Source organism: Aedes albopictus, chromosome 3, assembly GCF_035046485.1.
Source record: "Aedes albopictus strain Foshan chromosome 3, AalbF5, whole genome shotgun sequence".
In the NCBI taxonomy this organism is placed as follows: Eukaryota; Metazoa; Arthropoda; class Insecta; order Diptera; family Culicidae; genus Aedes; species Aedes albopictus.
The window spans coordinates 1,336,748-1,357,032 of NC_085138.1; the positions used below are offsets into that span (position 1 = coordinate 1,336,748).

General features: G+C 37.9%; 1 protein-coding gene across 1 annotated transcript in view; it reads right to left on the reverse strand.

Moving 5' to 3' along the window:
- The window catches only part of LOC115262210 (transcriptional regulator ATRX homolog), a 41,845-nt gene that overhangs the window by 14,929 nt on the left and 6,631 nt on the right, over positions 1-20,285 (reverse strand). The window contains exons 2-5 of the mRNA XM_029864551.2: positions 11,047-12,114; positions 10,572-10,873; positions 9,907-10,503; positions 9,539-9,840 (exon numbers count right to left, since the gene is read on the reverse strand). Coding sequence (XP_029720411.2) covers positions 9,539-9,840; positions 9,907-10,503; positions 10,572-10,873; positions 11,047-12,042 — 2,197 coding nt within the window. The 5' untranslated portion in view covers positions 12,043-12,114. The remainder of the gene's footprint in view (positions 1-9,538; positions 9,841-9,906; positions 10,504-10,571; positions 10,874-11,046; positions 12,115-20,285) is intronic.

Below are 20,285 nucleotides of genomic sequence, written 5' to 3' on the forward strand. Positions count from 1 at the left end.
GAGAGTGTCTGGTACGTGAAGGTTAATGTCCTATGAATTCCGGTGAGTTCGTTCCTTATTGTTCTCTTTTATATTTAATCATGATATACACTTTGGAGATTTCCTGGAGTAGCCTAAGGAAGCTAAATGAACTGCTCACGAGATAACAACCATCATGTTGTTTTCCGAAGGTCTCCGGTGAATTTAGCTTACAACAGCTACAACAAACCACCAGGTAGATCATTCCTTTCCAGTATGAATCTACCGTCACAGGTAATCCACCAGCATCATCAGATAATTAAGAAACTGACGCACCATAATTATATCGAAGGTAGATAAAAAAATGAAAATAAAAATAAAGCGAAAGTCTAGAATTTTTATCAACGGGCAAAATTTTTGATGCAGACCGTGCTTCAAAAAATTCATGTAGAACAATTGAATTGAGTTTTACCTCCTGAAAATCGAGCTTTACAGCTATGAAAAAATATCGAATTCATTAAAATTAATATATACATATTGCATTTTAGTCAACCAATTTTAAATACGTTTGCATGATTAGAAAGATTATTATAATATGTTTCGACCATCTAGACACATTTTTTTGTGTCAGATTCTTGAAGATTCTTGCAGATATTCTTCAAAGATTCGTTAAGAGATTTCAACAGGGATTGCTCCAAGCATTTTTTTCAAGAAATCCATCTGGATTTTTCTTTACATTCCTACAGAAATCCTATAGCATGGTCTTCCTCCTGCGCTTTATTGGAGGCCTGGAAATTATTGGAGGAATCCCTAAATAAAAGCTCTGGAGAGGAGAAATTCCTGGGAAAATCCTTGAAGAAATCACAGGAAGAAGAATAACCCTTTCGAGACGTAGCGCACAAAAGTGAAATCTTCATACATATGGCTCAACTTTGGCTCTCCAGAACTCTTAGATTTCCCAACTAAACAACAATTGGTGCCTCTCGTTTGGAAGAACTACTCTTTGTCACTTTGACTACGATATTTTTTGTTTTACATGCTGTTTTAAACCGTACATGCTATAAAAATAAATTTATTTGCGCACACACAAGTTAAAATAATGGCTCCATTATTAAAACAGATAACATCACATAAAACAAAGTCTAAACAAATGAAAAAATATGCAAAACTGTTATTGCTCAATAGCAGAATTGTGCTGGTTCGTCACGGAAGGGATAACAGCAGAAATTTTGAAGACATTTTGGAAGGAGCCAGAGTTATCCCAGCAGGAATACCAGGAGGAATCCCGGAATTCTTCGAGCAATATAAGGAGAAATTATTGGAGGAATTCCTGAAAAAAACGCTCGGAGCAATCCCTGAAGGAATCTCTGGTCGTAGCTTTTGATACATTTCTAGAAGAATCCCTGTTGGAATCTCTTAACTTTCCCGCAGTCGCGCGGTTGGCCACTACCTGCAGCGCTACGCTAATGCGGAGTACGAAAAGCGATTTCTTTTTTCAAAATCCAACAGCGCGACCGCCCGAGGGTTAACGAGTCTTAACAAGTTAAGAAATATTCCTGGAGAAATCATAGGAGGAATCATAAAAAAAGGAATTCCTAGAGTAATCTTGACAAAGTTTATGTAGAAAATTTCACAGAAATTTCTGAAGTTAAATTGGCAAATTTCCTGAAAGAACACTAAGATGCTATCTTTGAGAATTCCATGAGGAATACCTAGATAAAACTACTAAAGGAATCGTTGGAGAAATTTCTGGAGGAATTCGAACAGAAACCTCTTGAAATATGGATCCCAAAAACCATCTCAGCATGAAATCCTGAGAGAATCTCAGTAGAAGTTTGAAGTCATCCATGGAAAAATCTCTGGAAAGAAGACCGTAGAATACAATGATGATAAGCTGCATTATTTCAGTGCTTAATATTGTGTTAGTTCAATATTGACCATTATTTTAACCCTTTCCTTCCCACGACTTTGAACGAAAATTATTGCTAATTGACTAAATTTTTCGAAATCAATGAAAAAAATTTTGGTTGTAAATCAATAGGTTTTTGCTTATTTACCAATAGTTCCACTATTGGAACAAGTAGTTAATAGTTGGGTTAACCTTATTAGGTTACAATCATATTTTAAAAATTATTGCATCATATTCATCTAATTCCGTTTGTCCCGAGTTCGTCGAAAATCGATGGTGCTCTAGAGCAACCATGGGAAGTAGAGGGTTAAATTGGGAGCGGGACATTTGGCATAAAGTCATTTGGCATAAGCTCGTTTGACATAAGTTCTCTTGGCATAACGGTCATTTGGCATAATGGACATTTCGCATAATCGAAATGCACCCTTCTTTATTATGCCAAGTGTCCATTATGCCAAATGACCGTTATGCCAAATGTCTATGCCAAGTGACCTTATGCCAAACGGCCTTATGCCAAATGACACAGACCCGGTTAAATTCACTACTCGAAGTTCATACTATATCTATATCTATGTTCCTAAATAAGTCTATCGATATCGAAGAAAACCATCTCGTCACCTCGAGATATCTGTGAGTCTGTGAGTATATGAGACAATCTCCATAAATTTTAGCAAAAAAAAATATAAAAAAATGAAGATTTTTTTTAAGACAAATAATTTTAAAAATATTTCTTAACGTGTACCGTGGGGTGCCCTAATTTCGTGCGGGCCCAAACTTCGTTAACTTCTGACATCTGAGAGCATTATTATCTAATTAACAGCGGAATCATCCTAAATTTGCTATAACCTCAAAACTGCATTTGATCTCAATACAGTTCACAAAAAAATAAATGAAAAATTTGATATATGTCAAAGATTGAAAAATAAGTTGCAAATGTATGCAAATAGCAGATGCCATATTCAAAGATACGAGAAAATCAACACTCACGGAAGTGAACAAGTATTTCGATCTCTAGCAAAAGTAAATATTCCAATTTTTCTTTGATTATTTCAATTCAATATGTTTTATTATAATACGCAATAAAATTACTTAAAAATGTTGTTTACTTATTTTGTTTCAACATTTATGTTGTTGGCGAAATTAGGAACCCACAATTTGTATGGGTCCCTAATTTCGTGCACTCTTTTTTATAACTTTGTTTTAGAGGTTCATGTGTACTTGTAGCCATCGCATGATTCGGTTATTAATAATAGTTCTAATAACTATTTTAATTGGTTTAAAATTAACTAAGGACACCTCATAAACCACGTAGAAATTAAAACAAAAAAAAAATTAACAAATTTATAAATGTGGGAATACTAAGAAAGCTCGGGATGATTTTTTTTATACAAACATTGGGAGTAGTAGCTTACAGTCGCTAGTTTCACTCAAGCAAATTATATTGTCGTAAGCCTTATTGCCAGAACACAAATTTGGGAGACGACACTTTACTAGAACTAACCTCCCAAGGAATGTGCCTATTACAGGGCTGTTACAAAAGTGTCGATTTGAAAACCGCAAAATCCGCGTCAAGCCATTTGAAATCCGCGCCGAGGTCATCAAATCCGCGCCAGTACAAAACATATGGCTTTAATGACTCAAACTTACCAAAACCCAATTTTTTTAAGAGAAAATCAATTGATCAATTAATAAATTGATTTTTAATTACTAATCCATTAATTTGTTTAACTTGTTTCTTCTTCAAACAACGCAACAGTTTAAACATGTTGTTTTTTTTTAATTGCAATAATGTTTTGGATCAATAATTCTTCGATTGCTTATCAATCAGTGCTTACTATTTTACGAGAAAAAGGCAGCAGTTTCACTAAACTTTCGAAATAATTTATAGTTAACCTTATGGTAGAAATCCTGAAATCCCAAAAGATCATTTGAGAATTTTTAGAAATGTTTTGAGAAATTCAAGGATTTCTTTTTGCGGAAACAAACGGAGAAATACTAGTGAATTTTTTGATTGAATCACCACTAAATTTTATTCCTTAGGGCGATATTTTTAAAATCTTCTGAACATTAAGCAAGAGATACTTGAAAAAGTATAAATACATTGGATCATTTATGATAAGAGTTTCTGGTCACACCACACCCTTGGAAATTAGGATTGGATGGATATTTCAGCAAAATGTTCTTGTTCTACGGATTTCAAAAGCTTCTACATTTTTTCAAGTATTTTGCAAAAAAAAATCTACCAAGAAATCATTTAATCACTCTATGATCGGAAATCATAGTTTTAGCAAAACAAATTGTTTCACAAGTAGTAATAACTGATTCAGAAATTTCGTCAATTCCGTCATTCTGAAACCCATCCATAATGAATCAAAAAATTCTTGCATGTTTAAAAAATTGCTAGAAATTTCTAAAGAATAATATTCTATCCAGGGTTTTTAAAGTTTTTTCCATGAAATTATCTAAGATTGCAATCATTAAAAGCTCCAGGACGTCTTAGCTGTATCTTTTTATTTTGATTTCTTACGACACACACAGTCTACCAAACCAATGATTTTCTTTACAAGATTCTGTTAAATTTGACTACAAAATTCAACCAAATGTTTCTCTAAAAGTTCCGGTAGACATCTCTTTGCAAAAAAAAATTCAGACTCACCAAGAAGCAACTAGGGTGACAATGGGTATTATCGGCAGGTTTGTTCTCTTCGTCATGGGGTTTTTTTGTCAGCCAAATTGCCTGAAACTTGGCCATATAATACTGCTTAGTTGGGAAGGATTTGAGACCAACTCTGAGTTCAATAGTTTTCAAATAACCGAAGAGAAAAAGACGAAGAGAACAAAACGGCCGAGAATTGGTAATTTCCCCTATTTCAGAAATCTTGCCATTCTTTCCAAAATTTTAGCCAAAAATTGATTTCGGGGTTAAGACAGAAATAATTTCCATAGTTTGACTAAAAAATTAAAAAGAGGATCTTCTCAGTTTAACAAATGCGTATAGTGCAGAGTAACTTTAACACTCCAAGCTAGGGACTATTAACATTGATTTTTATTAAGCACAACATTCCCTAACACAACTTTAAAAACGTTCTTTTTCTGGTTTCGTTGAGCTACTTGTCTAAATGTTTAATGTAAGTGCATTTGAAAACCATTTCCGCAAAATCCGCGCCGAAATTTGCAAAAACGCGCGAAATCCGCGCGAAACGCAAAAACCGCGAAAAACGCAAAATCCGCGCCATCTGTAACAGCCCTGGGCATATAAATTATGTGACGTAATAGAAAGGTAAAAAGCTACAATAAGGTACAAAAATGAATTGAGTCACATTACTGATCATCAGGAAAGTTAGTGAACATTTGATTCAAGTAGCAAACAATTTATTGTTTGATTAAAATGGTCTTTAATCCAAAAGATTCGTCAAAATAATAACCTTTAAGGGAACCAGAGCCACCAGAAGGATTTTTGGAAATCTCAATGTAAACATCCGGGACGAACATGGGAAACAACAAATATTCACTCATATTTTGTCACAGACTTCGATTTTATCTACACGTTATGGTTTCATGGGTATTATACGAGTATGCAACGTTTTGAAAATTAATACATTTAGGCGAATTCTATGTCTTTTAGAGTGAACGAAATTTGGACCCATTTTGAACGAAATTTGGAACCCGTGCACGAAATTTGGCACTTTTAAACAAATCGAAACTAATGATGTAACTATCTTGTATAATGTAAAGTTGCCTAATTTATATTTTTCTTGTGAGCTACAGAGCCAGCACTAAATATTATTGAAGAAAATAATCTGATATACTTTATGGTAAAATTTCAGTAGTTTATCAAACTTTGAGAATTCTTAAGTGCACGAAATATGGGCACCTCACGGTATTTGAAAAATAAGATGTAGGCTGCGGAGAATGAGCCTTATGAAGGAACTAGTTTTGCTTAAAAATCTAACAAAAGTTGATTTCAAATCGTATGGAAAATTGAAAAATTTTCCGCTTCACTGTAACTTTTTTCCTTCGCGTTTTCGAAACCAGAGCGTGGTTCTACATAAAAAAATATCAACTTATCGAGTTCAAAAAATGCTATAAACTAGTGTTATCAATATACGTTTTTCATTCGTGGAACATTCAGGGTGTCTGTTTTATTAGCGGTTCTCCGGGATAGCTTTTGGTTTCAGTATGTTATATGCTATACTTCGATTTGAATACTTGTCCCTGAATTGAACTAGCTTTTGTAGTGCTCAGACCGTGTTGGGCAACAATCCAGTGCAAAACACGCAAGCCGTCCCCTAACACGGACATCAAACGGCAGACGGTCTTGTGTTGTTGCTCAAATTAGGAAGCCCCGTAGGATTAGAAACTGCTAGATAATACACAAGCTATGAAAGCAATTATCACTGCGAACTAATGGCAACCAGCCTGAAAAAAATACGATTACAGGATTGACTGATGGACCAAGAATTATGAAACCTCGGTATGCAGGAAGTGGACTTCGTGATCCATTTAGAAAACAGAGCACAATTTATGCTAAGTGTTGAATGTTGATAAACTTGTTATGTGTTTTTGCGCAACGTGGGCGTTATATGTTGTTAGTTTGTGATGTGCGTTGTGCATTTATAAGGTTTCAATGTTCGTTACACTGGCGCCCAACGTGGGGCCTGAAATGAAAAATAAAAAAAAAAGCATTTGTAGGGCTCCAATGTTTATTCATTTCAACTTTTCTACAGTTTCTCTCGGGATTTTTAAGAAGTTCTTCCACGGAATTCTTCCAGAGAGATTTCCGAATTTTCTCTTGGGTTTCCTCGCGCGATTTTATCCATAATTCCTCCCGGGACTTCTGTTGGATTTTCAGAATTGTATTTCTTGAATATTTCCTCCCGAGATTACTCCCTGAACTTGTCGTGAAGTCTCTTCAGTCCCAGTTTTTCTAAAGATTGCTTCTGAAACTCCTCTCGAGATTTCTCCAATAAGTTTTGTCAAATGTCACCTGTATTCCTACCGATATTTCTCCGGACCTGGAAAAATCCCCTGCAAGTACTCCGGGAGCAACTTTTAAAAATTAACCAAAGGAGCATCCAGAATCTGAAAACAATTTCTGGTAGGGATTCCGAGAAGAGCTCCGGGAATAATTTGTTAAAAAATAATCTGAAGTGGAGCACTGCGCGAAATCCGGTGAACAACTACAAGGAAAATCCTGGAAAACCTCTGATAAAAAATTACGGGAAGAATTCTAATATCAGAAACACTTCGGAAAAAAACAATGGGTAAAAGTGAAGGAACATCCTAGGACATATTGCTGCATGATTTTTCCTTAAGAAGTCCCGGGAAAAACTCCGAGAGAAACCTCTGGCAACACTTAATAAAAAAAATCCCGCAAAAATCTTTGGGAAATACCCAACTGAAGCTGCTGTAGAAATCCAGGGAAAAACTCTAGAAGAAAACTGACAGAAATTTATTGAAGAAATTACAGGAGAAACTGTGCAAAAAATCCCGGAAGAAACTCGAGCAGAAAATTTGTGAAAAATTTCTTAACCCGCTACTTTCTATATGGTTGCTCACACATTTAAAATAAAGTACCGTATTCAGCTGTTTACTGAACGTTCGGTAAAAAATAGCCGAACTTCGGTAAAACTGTGCTGAACTTCGGTAATCCGAACTTTTACCGAAAATAGAACAGCCGAACAAGTGACACTAAAAAACCATCGATTTTCGAAGAATTCGAGACAAATGAAATTAAATGAATATGATGCAATAGTATTTAGAATATGATTGTAATCTCATTTGTAAACCAAACTGTCTATTATTTGTTTCGAACTATTGATTTACAACTGATTTTTTTTTCACTGATGATTTCCATAAATTTGGACAATTTGCAATAATTTTTGTTCCAGCACTTTTTCGGAAACGCTTTCTTAGTATACACATAGTCGTTCAAAGTCGTGGGAAGGAAAGGGTTAAGAAATCCTATCGGAAATACCTCCAAGAGTTCTTCGGATTTTTTTTCTAGGAATTTCACTTTAAATCTTTTGGAAGTTCCTCGGAAAGTCCTCCAGGACTTGTTTGGGTAATTCTTTAGGACTTTCTTTGGATTTCTTTCACGATTTCCTCACGATTTTCTTCAGACGTTCTTCGGAAATTCCTCGAGAATTCCTGCAGGAGTGCTTCGGGAATTCCTGTAGTAGCTCCTAGGGACTTTCTACAGGAGTTCTTCGGAAATGCATTCAAGAGGTCCTCAGTAAATTCCTCCAGGAATTCCACGAAAATTTCTACAACAGTTCCTCAGGAATTCCTCCAGTAGTTTCTTTGGAATTTCTCTAGCAGTTCTTCGAGAGCTCTAGGTGAAATCCCAGGGATGATCTCTGTGTAGCAACTCTGGGAGAAATCGCGGGAAGATTTCTTAGGGAAGTCTCAAAAGAAACACGGAATGAGTCGCTGATAATGTTCAACAGCAATTCCGAGAGAAACTCTCAAACAACATTTGCGATACATCCTTAGAGAAACTCTTCTGGAGATCTCGGGATAAATCCTGGAAGAAATCACACGAAAATGTATTTGGGCAAAACGCAGGGAACTCTAGGTGCAATGGCGGTCAAATCTGTGGAAGACATTCTGCGAAGAAGTTTTGTACGATCCTCGTAAAAAACAAAAACTCCAGGAGGAATCAGGAGTCCTGGAAGATTCACATGCAAGAATCTTGGCAAAACTGGGGTCTCCAGTTAGCCTAGTGGTTAAGGTTATGGATCGCCAATCCGGAGACGGCGGGTTCGATTCCCGTTCCGGTCGAGAAAATTTTCTCGACTCCCGGGGCATAGTGTATCATTGTACTTGCCTCACAATATACAAATTCATACAATGGCAGGCAAAGGAAGTCCTTCAATTGATAACTGTGGAAATGCTCAAAGAACACTAAGTTGAAGCGAGGCAGGCCAAGTCCTAGTCGGGACGTCGAGCCATAAAGAAGAAGAAGAAGAAGAAGAATCTTGGCAGGGCGTCTTGTGGGAAATCCTGGGAGACATTTCAAGAGGCATTTCTAGAGAAGTTTCAGAAAGAAACCCTGGCGGAATTTCTGAAAAAAATCTTGTACATAGCGGAGTTCCTAGATGGATTTTAACTTCCAAATTCGTCCGCGTCCATATGGAATTTGCAGCATCTTCAACGTCTTCACGGAACCACAAGCTTTCGGTAAGAATCTTGTGCATTACGGGAAGAATAATTGTTTTAACAGTTTTAACTGACTACAAACATACGTAAACACTGCCTACTGATTCGAAATCCGTTTTATACATACCACCATTCTCAAAGCAGGGATACCAAAAACCTGATATGATGATTATAATTGTTACTTTAGGGAACAAGTTTATGAAAAATTGTAACCAAATATTAGTACTACATAAATTACATAAACTACACATGAAGAACATAAACCTGCTATGTACACTTCTTGATATGCCAAAGGATCATTCAGGAATTTTGACTCAAGACCCTTTTATGCTATGCTATTGTACACTGAGTTAAATTTGCAGCAACGTAGATATTGATATTCCGAGAAACTTTCCTCTTTGAGCGAGTTTGGATTATCTTCCCAATCTGAATCTTAATAAACATTTATTTATGTCTCCATTAAAAATACGCATTTCTACCTACAAATTCAAAACGATTAAATTCACTTACATTCTTTCATGTTGTTCTGAATGGGCGTTCCGGTTAGTACGATCCGCCGTAGGGTTTTGATTCGGTTGACCGCCTTCGACAGCGAGGTTTTCTCGTTCTTCAGCAGATGACCCTCGTCGCAAATGATCAGCTCCGGGCCGGGATCGATCAGCGACGTTTGCAACGATTCGCGAACCTTTTTCCTAATACGGCCGGTCGTCTGGTTGGACAGGTTTCGGAACATGTCGTATCCCAGGATCATGACACCACCCTCGTTGTGCCACTCCATCAGTTGATTGGCACGTACAACGTTGTTTTTGTATCTGGAGCGGAACGGAACGATTAATAGATATTATGTGTAAACGTCCACAGAATCAGCAAATACTTACTTTGAGATTTCGTACACTTCTACCTCGGTTCCCTTCTTGACATGCTTCATCCAAATCCGGAACTCGTTTACCCAGTTTAGCACCGTGGACAATGGACAGACCACCAATATCCGTTCGACTCCGGTAACCTCGGAGTTGGCGAGCAGAGTGTGAGACAACGTTACCACTTGGAGGGTTTTACCCAGACCCATGCAGTGGGCCAGGATGCAACCGGATCCCTTGCTGTCGCGGGCCCGTTCCAAGCTTTCGAAGCATGCATCGAACATGAATTTGATTCCGTTCGCCTGATGAGGCTTCAGCTTCTTGACCAGCTTTTCGTCCACTTGCAGAAGCGGTTCCTTGGTTTCCTCGTCAAAGTCCAGCACCAGCTGCTTGATCTCTTTGACTTCCTCTGGCTTTTCGTCGTATACTTGGTTGTAGAGCTTCTGCCGCTCGGCGATGCGCTGTTTGCGCTCCTTTTCCTCTTGTTCAGCCTCTTTAGTCGTCTGCTCCAGAGCAGACTTTTTCATCAACTTGCGGATGTTCTTGCGTCCTTTGGTAGGCGAATCATCTTCGTCCTCACTGCCGGAGTTCTTCTTGATGCGTTTACGTTTTTTCCTGTAATTGAAACAATAGTTATTTAAGTTGATCTGCTAGTGCCAGTTTGTTGTGTTTACAACACTCACTTGTTTCCTCCATCCTCATCCGAGGAGGACGACGAGTTCTTCTTGATTCGCGATCGCTTCTTCTTCGGTTGAGGCTTTTCCTCTTCGAAATCATCCGATCCGCTAGCGCCGCTTTTCTCTTCCTCTTCTTCCTCGTCCGAAGAAACCACTTTCTTCGGAGGCCGGCCTCGGGGTTTCTTCTTCGGCTCTGCAGCCTTTGCCTTGCTGGAGCTGACCTCGAAATCATCATCACTGTCATCGCCTTCGTCTTCGCTCTCGCTAAGCTTACGCCGAGAACGGGCCGAACGCTTGGACATGTTTTTCTGTTGGAGAAAAGTAAAGAAAAACGGCGACGCACAACCGAAGTGTGCCTCTCGGATCAGTACACAGTGTCCGGAAATTCATCCGATCAAGATCCGACCCTCTCGGATCTTGGTCAGATGACTTCCGACGAACGACACATCATAATGCACACATGATCCAAACAAAAGTTTACATTTTTAGGAATGTTGTCTGATTTTGTAATAATGCTCGCGATTGGTTCATCCGAATCGTTTTGTTCACTGTCACTCGACTGAATAACTTGAGCTTTGCCGCCCTTCTTGCCACCTTCTTTCGCCTTTGACTTGCTTGATTCTGCCCCACCCGTCTTCCGGCGACGACTCAATTCGCCGTAATAATTTGTGTTCGACTTGAACGCAGTTATCTCCCGGTTCCGCCGGTCAAGTATACTGCTCAAACTGTGTTCCTCCATAAAAGATTTCAGATCCGAAGGTAGCTTCTGCACCTTCACAGTCAAGTTCTTGCAGCCGTCTGGAACGCTTGAACGCTTCTTCTGTTTGCTCTTGGCAGACTTGGCTGCTTCGGGCTTTCGTTTGGCCACAGGTTCATCTTCCTCATCGTCGTCAATCAGTTTCTTCAAGGTTACCTTCTTGACCTTTTGAGAAACTTTTTTCTTCACCGGAGCTATTTCGTCATCGCTGGACAAGTTCTGGACAACGTCTTCTTCGGCTTTGGCCTTCTTCGACAAAGGTACATCATCGTCCTCGTCGCTATCGCTGATTTCTATCACACTGGCATTCTTTGATCGCTTGCTGAGGGGCTTTTCGATCGAGTTGGCCTTTTTCTTCGAAGCATCTTCACCGGCAGTCGGTAGTAGGCTTGGCCTCATCAATTTCTCAATCGAAACTAGCCGGATGACTTTGATGGGCGGTTTCTCCGACTTTATGACGGGTTCCTCTGATGCATCTTCTTTGGGTGAGGTGTTTCCCGCGTCATCATTCTCCTTGTCGTTGGCAATGCCATTTTCTGCGACTGGTTCCGCCATGGAGTCATTATCGATCAGAATGACACTGTCTGAAGGTTCTTCTTCCTCTGCGGCACTACCGTTGGTAGTGGGAGGATCATCGTTTGTGACCTTCTCCGAATCGCCGTTTTCGCCCGAAGAGGACGCAAAAATCGGCGCCGGCTTTGTGGTCTTTTTGGTTCTCATGTTTCGCTGCTTGGCTGGTTTAGAGCATAGCTCAAATCACATAAAAGAGTTTGCAATTGATAATTACTATATCTGCAAAATAATAGAAGATAAAACAAAGAATTAGTAATTAGCAAGACTGTTTTAAATTGAAATGTCATACGTAATGAAATTTCTGAAAACGATGTTTGAAAATGTGTTGGTTGCAAGAACTACCTATCTGTAAAAATAAAGACAGAAAGTTAAAAAAAAACTTTTTTTCCCAGTTTAATGTTCTATGAGTACTATGGGATGCGAACACACACAGTATCTCAAAAGTCTCAATGCACATTAACAGGCTAACAATGACAGACTGCAGTTGAGAAACCATCACATAAAAGACTGGACTTATGTATTAAAATAAACTAAAAATTTACAAGGCAAAAAACTCAGAAAATGGACAAATTGGACAATACTAATATGCAATGTAATATCAGTCTTTTGAGTTTCAGTTTTTCATAGGTTCATTAAAATTAGGTGCAGGTATGTTTAGTTTTTGACAACACTCTAAGTTTTACCAAAAATTTTTCCTGGAATATTTGTTATTTAGCTTAACATTAATCTTGAGGCATTCCATCCATAAATTATTTTGAAATAACCCATGTTCGATGACTTCAAAAACGTATGCGTCACAGTAATTAGTGCATAATTCAAGATTCATGTATACATTGTTTTTTTGTACCTAAGAAAAACAAAACCAATTCATTTTTCATGTGTAAAACAAGTAGGTAGTTAACAATAAAAATAAGTAGATTTTTTATCCGGGATTTCCATCCAGGAATTTCATCTTTCGATTACTCCAAAAAGGCAATCTTGTATTCTTCTAGTTCTCCTGCAAGGGATTTCGCCTTTTAAACCTTCTGTTGAATCCCCCAGATTCCTCAATTTCTTCTGAGAATTACTCCAGGAAATCCTTCAGAAATTCCTTTAGGGAATATTGGAGTTTAGCCTCTTAGGAATCAGTTTCTTTAGGGGCACAGGATTTTAGACTAGGATTCAAGAAATCAACTAGTGATTTCTCAACGAACTCCTGTAGGATTTCCAGAAATTCCTAAGTGAATATTGTTACGAGTGAAACCAGGTGGTAGATTACTTCTTCTTTTTTATGGCTTTACGTCCCAACTGGAACTTGGCCTGCCTCGCTTCAACTTAGTGTTCTTTGAGCACTTCCACAGTTATTAATAGGACAGACCGGTGAAGTACTAGATTTGTAGCAATGAGCTGATTTTTAGTAGGTATGGTGAGAAGGTCAATTCTCCGTTTCTGCAGTGAAATGGTACAAAAAGCGGGAGTATTATGATTCCTTGCCTAATTTGATGCTGTCTGAGCAAAACTTTGCACAACAGTGTTGTTGTTTTCTCCATTTCTTGTAACATAAACAACATAGTTATCCAAAGTTTTGCTCAAACAGCATCAAATTAGGCAAGGAATCATATTACTCACGATTTTTGCACCATTTCATTGCAGAAACGGCGAATGGACCTTCTCACCATACTAAAATTCAGCTCATTACTACAAATCTAGTACTAGCCCAATTGAAGGGCTTTCTTTGCCTGCCATTGCATGAGTTTGTACATTGTATGGCAAGTACAATGATACATTATGCCCAGGGAGTCGAGAAAATTTTCCCGACCAGAACGGGAATCGAACTCGCCGTCTCCGGATTGGCGATCCATATCCTTAACCACTAGGCTAACTGGAGACCCCAGGGCCCTGTAGCATAATCGGGCTAATAATATTAGCTACAAGTTACAAGTTACAAGTACTAATATTACAAGTGCTAATAATTTGTGTTGCATAAAGGCTTAATTTTCCACTAATATTATTAGCACTTGTAATATTAGTGACCATGAAAATACAAGTTGTTTTGGTTCATTTACCTGTCAAAATTCATCCGACAGTTCACTATTAATTTGAAATTGCAGTTGATGTTTGTTTATATTCTGCATTTTCCGCGTAACATCCCGAAATAACTTCATTTATTCCGAAGTTTTGCATTCTTTATACGATAGATGAAGAAAAGCATGTGCTGTTTGGATAATTTTCGGCCGCTCTGACGAACTATTTTTTTTACAAAGTATGGCACTGCAAGTATCTAGATTTTTAGTAAAATGTCCCAAAGATTTAATAGTACTGGTTGAAAAACAATGTATAAAGATTTAGCAACATGTATTATACTTCTTGTTAAAATCCAAAGTGATCTGGGATGCCAAAATTGAGCTTTTTCCTACTTTTATATGTCGCAACTCGATTCGAGTTAGTGTATGTATATTGTAGCTCTTGATTAGCTTAAGGACAGACTTGTTAGAATCCCAAAATGGCCGCCACAATGGCCGACTTTGGGACCTACTCACGATTTCAAGGGCACAAATCTCTTCATAAACAAAACCGGCGCACCTGATCTTTTTATTTCAAGCTTATTACAAGTGAGCAAGAACAGAATAATGAAATTCACTGTTGTTTGAAGCTTGCTTCTTGAGATTTGTGCGTCTGAAGTTCTTATGCACTGTTGAAACGGGATTTCAAGACGTTTATCCTTAATGATGCTCAATACAAGCAATGGATCATTGAAGCCGACTTTTCCGCTACTCACCGCATTAAAACAAAAGCGCCTCCGTATGTGGACGGTAACACAGTGACAGCAATCGAGTTACGTCAAACACACACGGCTACGGTGGCGCTATCTGTTCATTTCATAGCGGCCGTTTTAGTTATTTTAGTGATCCATTGATTCAAATTTATTTCGCATCTGCAACTTTACCTGTACTTATGCAGTGACCATAAATATAACTTTACCAAGAACCTCCAATCAAAGATAGGTATTGTAGAAACTTTGGAGAACTTGAGAGACTCAGCAGAAATTATATTTTGGATATAAAGTGTACATCAACGCAATTTTCATTTCAAATAATTTCGAATACATACTGCCAAATTTAATCGTCGAAAACTGGAATTAAGGTTGACATGTTAGATAAATAATATCTTTTGAGTTCATCAAAATGTCAAATAGATATATTCAAAACTAAATATGACTTCTGCAATACTTTAAATCTAACTTGTAAATTATTTTACAAGACCTTTGAGACTTGTAATCAAAAGTACAAGTCATAGCTAATATTTTATACTTGTAGTTTGTTTATGCAACATACACTTGTAAATTCTACTAATAATATTAGTTCAACCGACTTGTAGTATTGGACTTGTAACTTGTACTTGTAGTATTTTTATGCAACAGAAAATTATAAGTTACAAGCTACAAGACTAATATTATTAGTAAAATTTTCATTATGCTACAGGCCCCAGGTGGTAGACTACTAACTATTTACAGGGTGTCCATTCAAATTCAGTTTTCCGATTCCCGGATTTTTCCCGGGTATGGACTAACTTCCCGAGTATGTACGAACGCAAATTTTTGCGCTCCTCAGTGTATTTTTATATACAGTTTTAATTTGGTCTATAACTTGATACGAATCTTATAGATTTCCTGATTTCATAAATTATGATTTAAAAAAAAACTTACTAACTCTTCAATCACTGGTGTTAATTTCCCCTTCTTACACGAAAGTTAGGATTAGAGTTAGTTGAAAAGGTCCTTTCTATAACAAGGAAATGGAATCTATATGAAAATAATATTGAAACTGATGTCACTGTGTCTGATTTTTTCGCGAAATTTTTGTTGTATATCATAAAAAAATCGGTAGAAAAATATCGAAACGTTTTTGGTAAACCTGGTCTTTAGAAACAAATGTATCAATTATTTGCTACATTTTGTGAAAATCTCCATCCAACTTTTTGTTCTACTTGCATCGTCATTTTAAACAATTTACTTGCAGAATCCAAAATCTTTTGACACCGATTTTCTCCGAATTTTGAAGTAAAACGTTTGAGTTCTTCTCCAATATTAAATAATATCTTGAGGACATTCAACATTTTTTCCTTTAGGAAGTACTCCATGCAAACTCCATGGGTTCTGCAAAAAAAAAAATCATGAAAGTTGTACCTACAACTTCTTTTAAAATGCTTTGGCTAATATTGCCGTAAACATATCAGGGATTCTATTGTATACTCTTTCGGGGATCCGAGTGATGCTTCCAGGAAGTAACATTTTGAAACATTTCTTCACAGATTCCATAGAAGATTCTCCTGTGGATTCTACTACTATTAAGGAAATCTGTAGGAAATTTCTTATGGGATCCTATCAGAGAGTCTTTCATGAGCAGTTTTTTTTTTAATTCGCTGTAATTTACAGTATTGTACTTACTCTTCAGAATTTTATTTGAATTTTACTTAAAGCTCCTCCAAAATTCTGTACAGAAGCGGATAGGCACAATATCACTGTTTTTCAATAATTTTCTCCTTGACTTCAGCCAAAGGGATCAAATTTAAGGGACCAGGCAGAAATATATGAAGAGTTCCACAAAGAATGTCACCAGAATCCCTCCAGAAACTGACACATTTTTTTCAAATGTGAAAATTTCTTCGCCGTGAGTAACTTCTGCAGGTTCACTGAGTTCGCCAGGAATTCCGATTTTCCTAACAAGACTCAAAAAGTCCACCGTGAAATCTTGCAGAAATCTGAAAATTTCGCCTAAGAAGTATATTCTGATTTGTTTTACATGAATTTATCAAGATCCAACAGAAACTACTAAAATTCCTGAGAGGCTGCCTTTCTAAAAAACATATTCAACCGGCAACTCTGTTAATGTTGCTATGTTGTTATGTAGCTATGTTGTCATTCTATTCAAGACTTGCTTGACACTTATGAAGTACAGATAGACACCATAAAGATTTTTCCCGGTGCCTTTTACAATTTCACGTGTTTTTCCCGTATTTTTCCCGGTTTTCCCGTATTTCCCGGATGGATGGACAACCTGTATTTATTAAGTTGTATGTATTGCACGGACGATCGTGACGGAATGAATCATACACTCTGAAGAATTTTCACGTCCGATTTACGTGAAAAGATAGGTAGTTTTCGTCCACCATATTTTTCACGTCACCTTCACCGGAATGTCAGGTAGCTGGACCAATCTGAGCTTCGCCAATCGACGTGATGAGTCAGGTAAATTTGACTCACGTTTTACGTATCGTTTACGTGAAATGTGAGTGAGTGCCACTGGAACTTCAGGTAACTTTAACGTGAAAACATGATTAGCTCTACCGTCTACCCTCGTTCGTTTGACCGCATGTAATCTGAACACTTTTTAGTTTGACCCCCTCTAATCTGCACATCGTTCAAACTAAAAATGGTTCAAACGTCATTCTGCTGATGGAACGGTGTGAAACGGAACGCAGAACCAAAACAAAACACCAAATCAGGTTGCCAGTAGTGTATTTTTCGATGCTAACAGAGTTGCTAGACGTTCAAATTAAAAATGAACCCCGTTGGTTTGCATGAGGTGCCGTTCAAACGAACGGGGGTAGACGGTACATGCATTTCACGTAATTTATACATGATTTTTGAATGAAAATAAAGCAGTCGCACCAGCTTGCAACGTATTTGAAGAGGCAAGAGAATTTGAATCCTTACAGAATGCAATGAAAAACATTGTTTGTACCCTACCGTGAAATAAGTATATCATTGTATTTTATAGGGATTTGAAATCTTTTGCTTCCTCAAATACGCTACAAGCTGGCACTAAAATGTAACAATTAAATAAACATATTTATCGGTCTTTTTTTAAGAGTACCTAATAAATTTACACTTACATATATAATTATAACATCTTCATACGTTTGGGATCCACTATAGGAGTGGAGAGTTCCATATTTGCAAATACCTAAATCCAAGGATGTTGAAGCAAAATCTTCGAACTCCAACCGTTTCCAACACTTGCTGATTTCCTCCTTTGGACCTCCGCTACCGCCACGAGACTAATAACGCCTATTTCACCTCTGAAATTATTAACAATAGAAAAAGTCACAGCCGTGTAAAATTAATCACTATCATTTTCTTTAAACAATCACATTTTCGTACAATACTTACATTACTGCAACTTTCACGGAAACTCTAGCAAACAGTTCTCGCACCAACCTACTTATCGACGCCATATTGGATTGTTTTTTCACACCTGAAAGTCACGTAACTTTTGTTTCGCGGAAACTTCCAAGTCGAAATACACTAACACAAACGCATTAAAACGGTTTACGCATTGGCGTCACTAGGTAAAATTCCTAGGGGGGGCTTAAGAGCCAATTTCAATGTCCAAGGTGGCTTCGCAGTGTAATTTGAAGATTTTCTAGGGGGGGCTATTTGGATTCTAGGGGGGTCTAAGCCCTCCCTAGACCCCCCGTATTTACGCCAATGGGTTTACGTGAAAATTTGGTGGATATCACCAAACAGGGCGGTGCATACGACGTGGTTATCGAGTGAAAATGACTAAAGTCACGTAACTTTGGAAGTTTTGAGTATAAGGATGAGCTACGTGATATTTCACGTGAATCGGACGTGAAAACTTTTTAGAGTGTAATAGTCTATTATAAGATCATAATTTATGAATAAAAATTCGTCATAATTTTGCTGAGAGGGATCCTATCAAAAGGCAGAAACTCGAAAAGCAGACCACCTTAAGAGTGTAACGAAAGGCGGAAAATAACGCAAGGCGTAATTTTGAAAAGGTGGAATCAATAAAAAAAACCTTCGTAATTCTACGCTTTGTTGTTTAGAAAGTCACATTCTTCAGTTTGTCACGTTTCAGTCATTTTTGTTGAACTTCTGAATTCTGACTTTCGGTTTGAATAGTTCATATCTGTATGCGAACCCGTGAACAAGTGATGGGTTTTGGGGATTATTACCTCTCCCGTTGCTGATTTCCATTACCCCTCCCATTGCCGATTTCTATAAACTCCGGCCTTTGCCAAAATTAGGCCTGTTCTGTGGACGTGCCTGTATATTCTAGGGAAACTGACGACCAGGAATCGAGCACAAGAAATAGTTGGTGTTTGGTTATATGGCCGAATACCGTTTGGCCGCATGTACCAAACTTTGCGCAGTGCTAAACATTGCGTATTTAGGTGATAATCACTCTTTTTTCTTCTACATTCATATTTTTCCCACATGTCCACAATCACTAGCTAGTATTCCGTAAAGAAAAAAATACATTAACGTGAGGTGCCCATATTTCGTGCATTTAAGAATTCTCGAAGTTTGATAAACGACTGAAATTTTACCATGAAGTAGGGGAAATTGCCTATTCTCGGCCGTTTTGTTCTCTTCGTCTTGGGGGGTTTTTTGAAACCTACTAAACTCAAAGTTGGCCTCAAATCCTTCCCAACCAAGCTGAATTATATGGCCAAATTTCGAGAAATTTAGCTGTCAAACACCCCCCATGACGAAGAGAACAAACCTGCCGACAATACCCGATGTCACCCTCCTCTCCTCTCCTCTTTTTGGCGTAACGTCCTCACTGGGACAAAGCCTGCTTCTCAGCTTAGTGTTCTATGAGCACTTCCACAGTTATTAACTGAGAGCTTCCTCTGCCAATGACCATTTTGCATGTGTATATCGTGTGGCAGGCACGAAGATACTCTATGCCCAAGGAAGTCAAGGAAATTTTCTTTACGAAACGATCCTGGACCGACCGGGAATCGAACCCGTCACCCTCAGCATGGTCATGCTGAATACCCGTGCGTTTACCGCCTCGGCTATATGGGCCCTCTCCACCCCAAATTTAATACCGGAAAAATATCTGATCAGATGTATAGTTTGGCAATTCTATGTTCACATTGAAATGCTTTTGTCAATACATCTTTTATCAAGAAGGAATAATGTTGTTTACTGTTATAAAATAATTCAGTTAAAGGACAGCTAATGTATTGTAATCCAGAATAAACTTACAGAAAATGTCTCAATAAAAAGTTAACTCTAGTTCAACTAACTACACAAACTAAAAAGTGTTATTATATTTCACCAATGATTTCATCCTAATCTTGACCCTAACATAGTTATGCGCTTAGTGTGAGTGGACGCCGCTTATGATTTTGGTTGGACAATGACCAAAAATAGTGTTGTTTCGACAATATTCACATACTACGACATTGACGATTTTATTGTCTATGGCATGGTTTCCCAAACTGTGGGTCGCGACCCCCCAGGGGGGTCGCCGGCCTTCATCCAGGGGGTCGCGAGGGACAGTCGAATATTTTACTGTAACAGACAACAAATGAGAGAATTTCTATGGTGGGTCGCGAAAAGTACGTCTGCTGACCAAAGGGGGTCGCCGCAC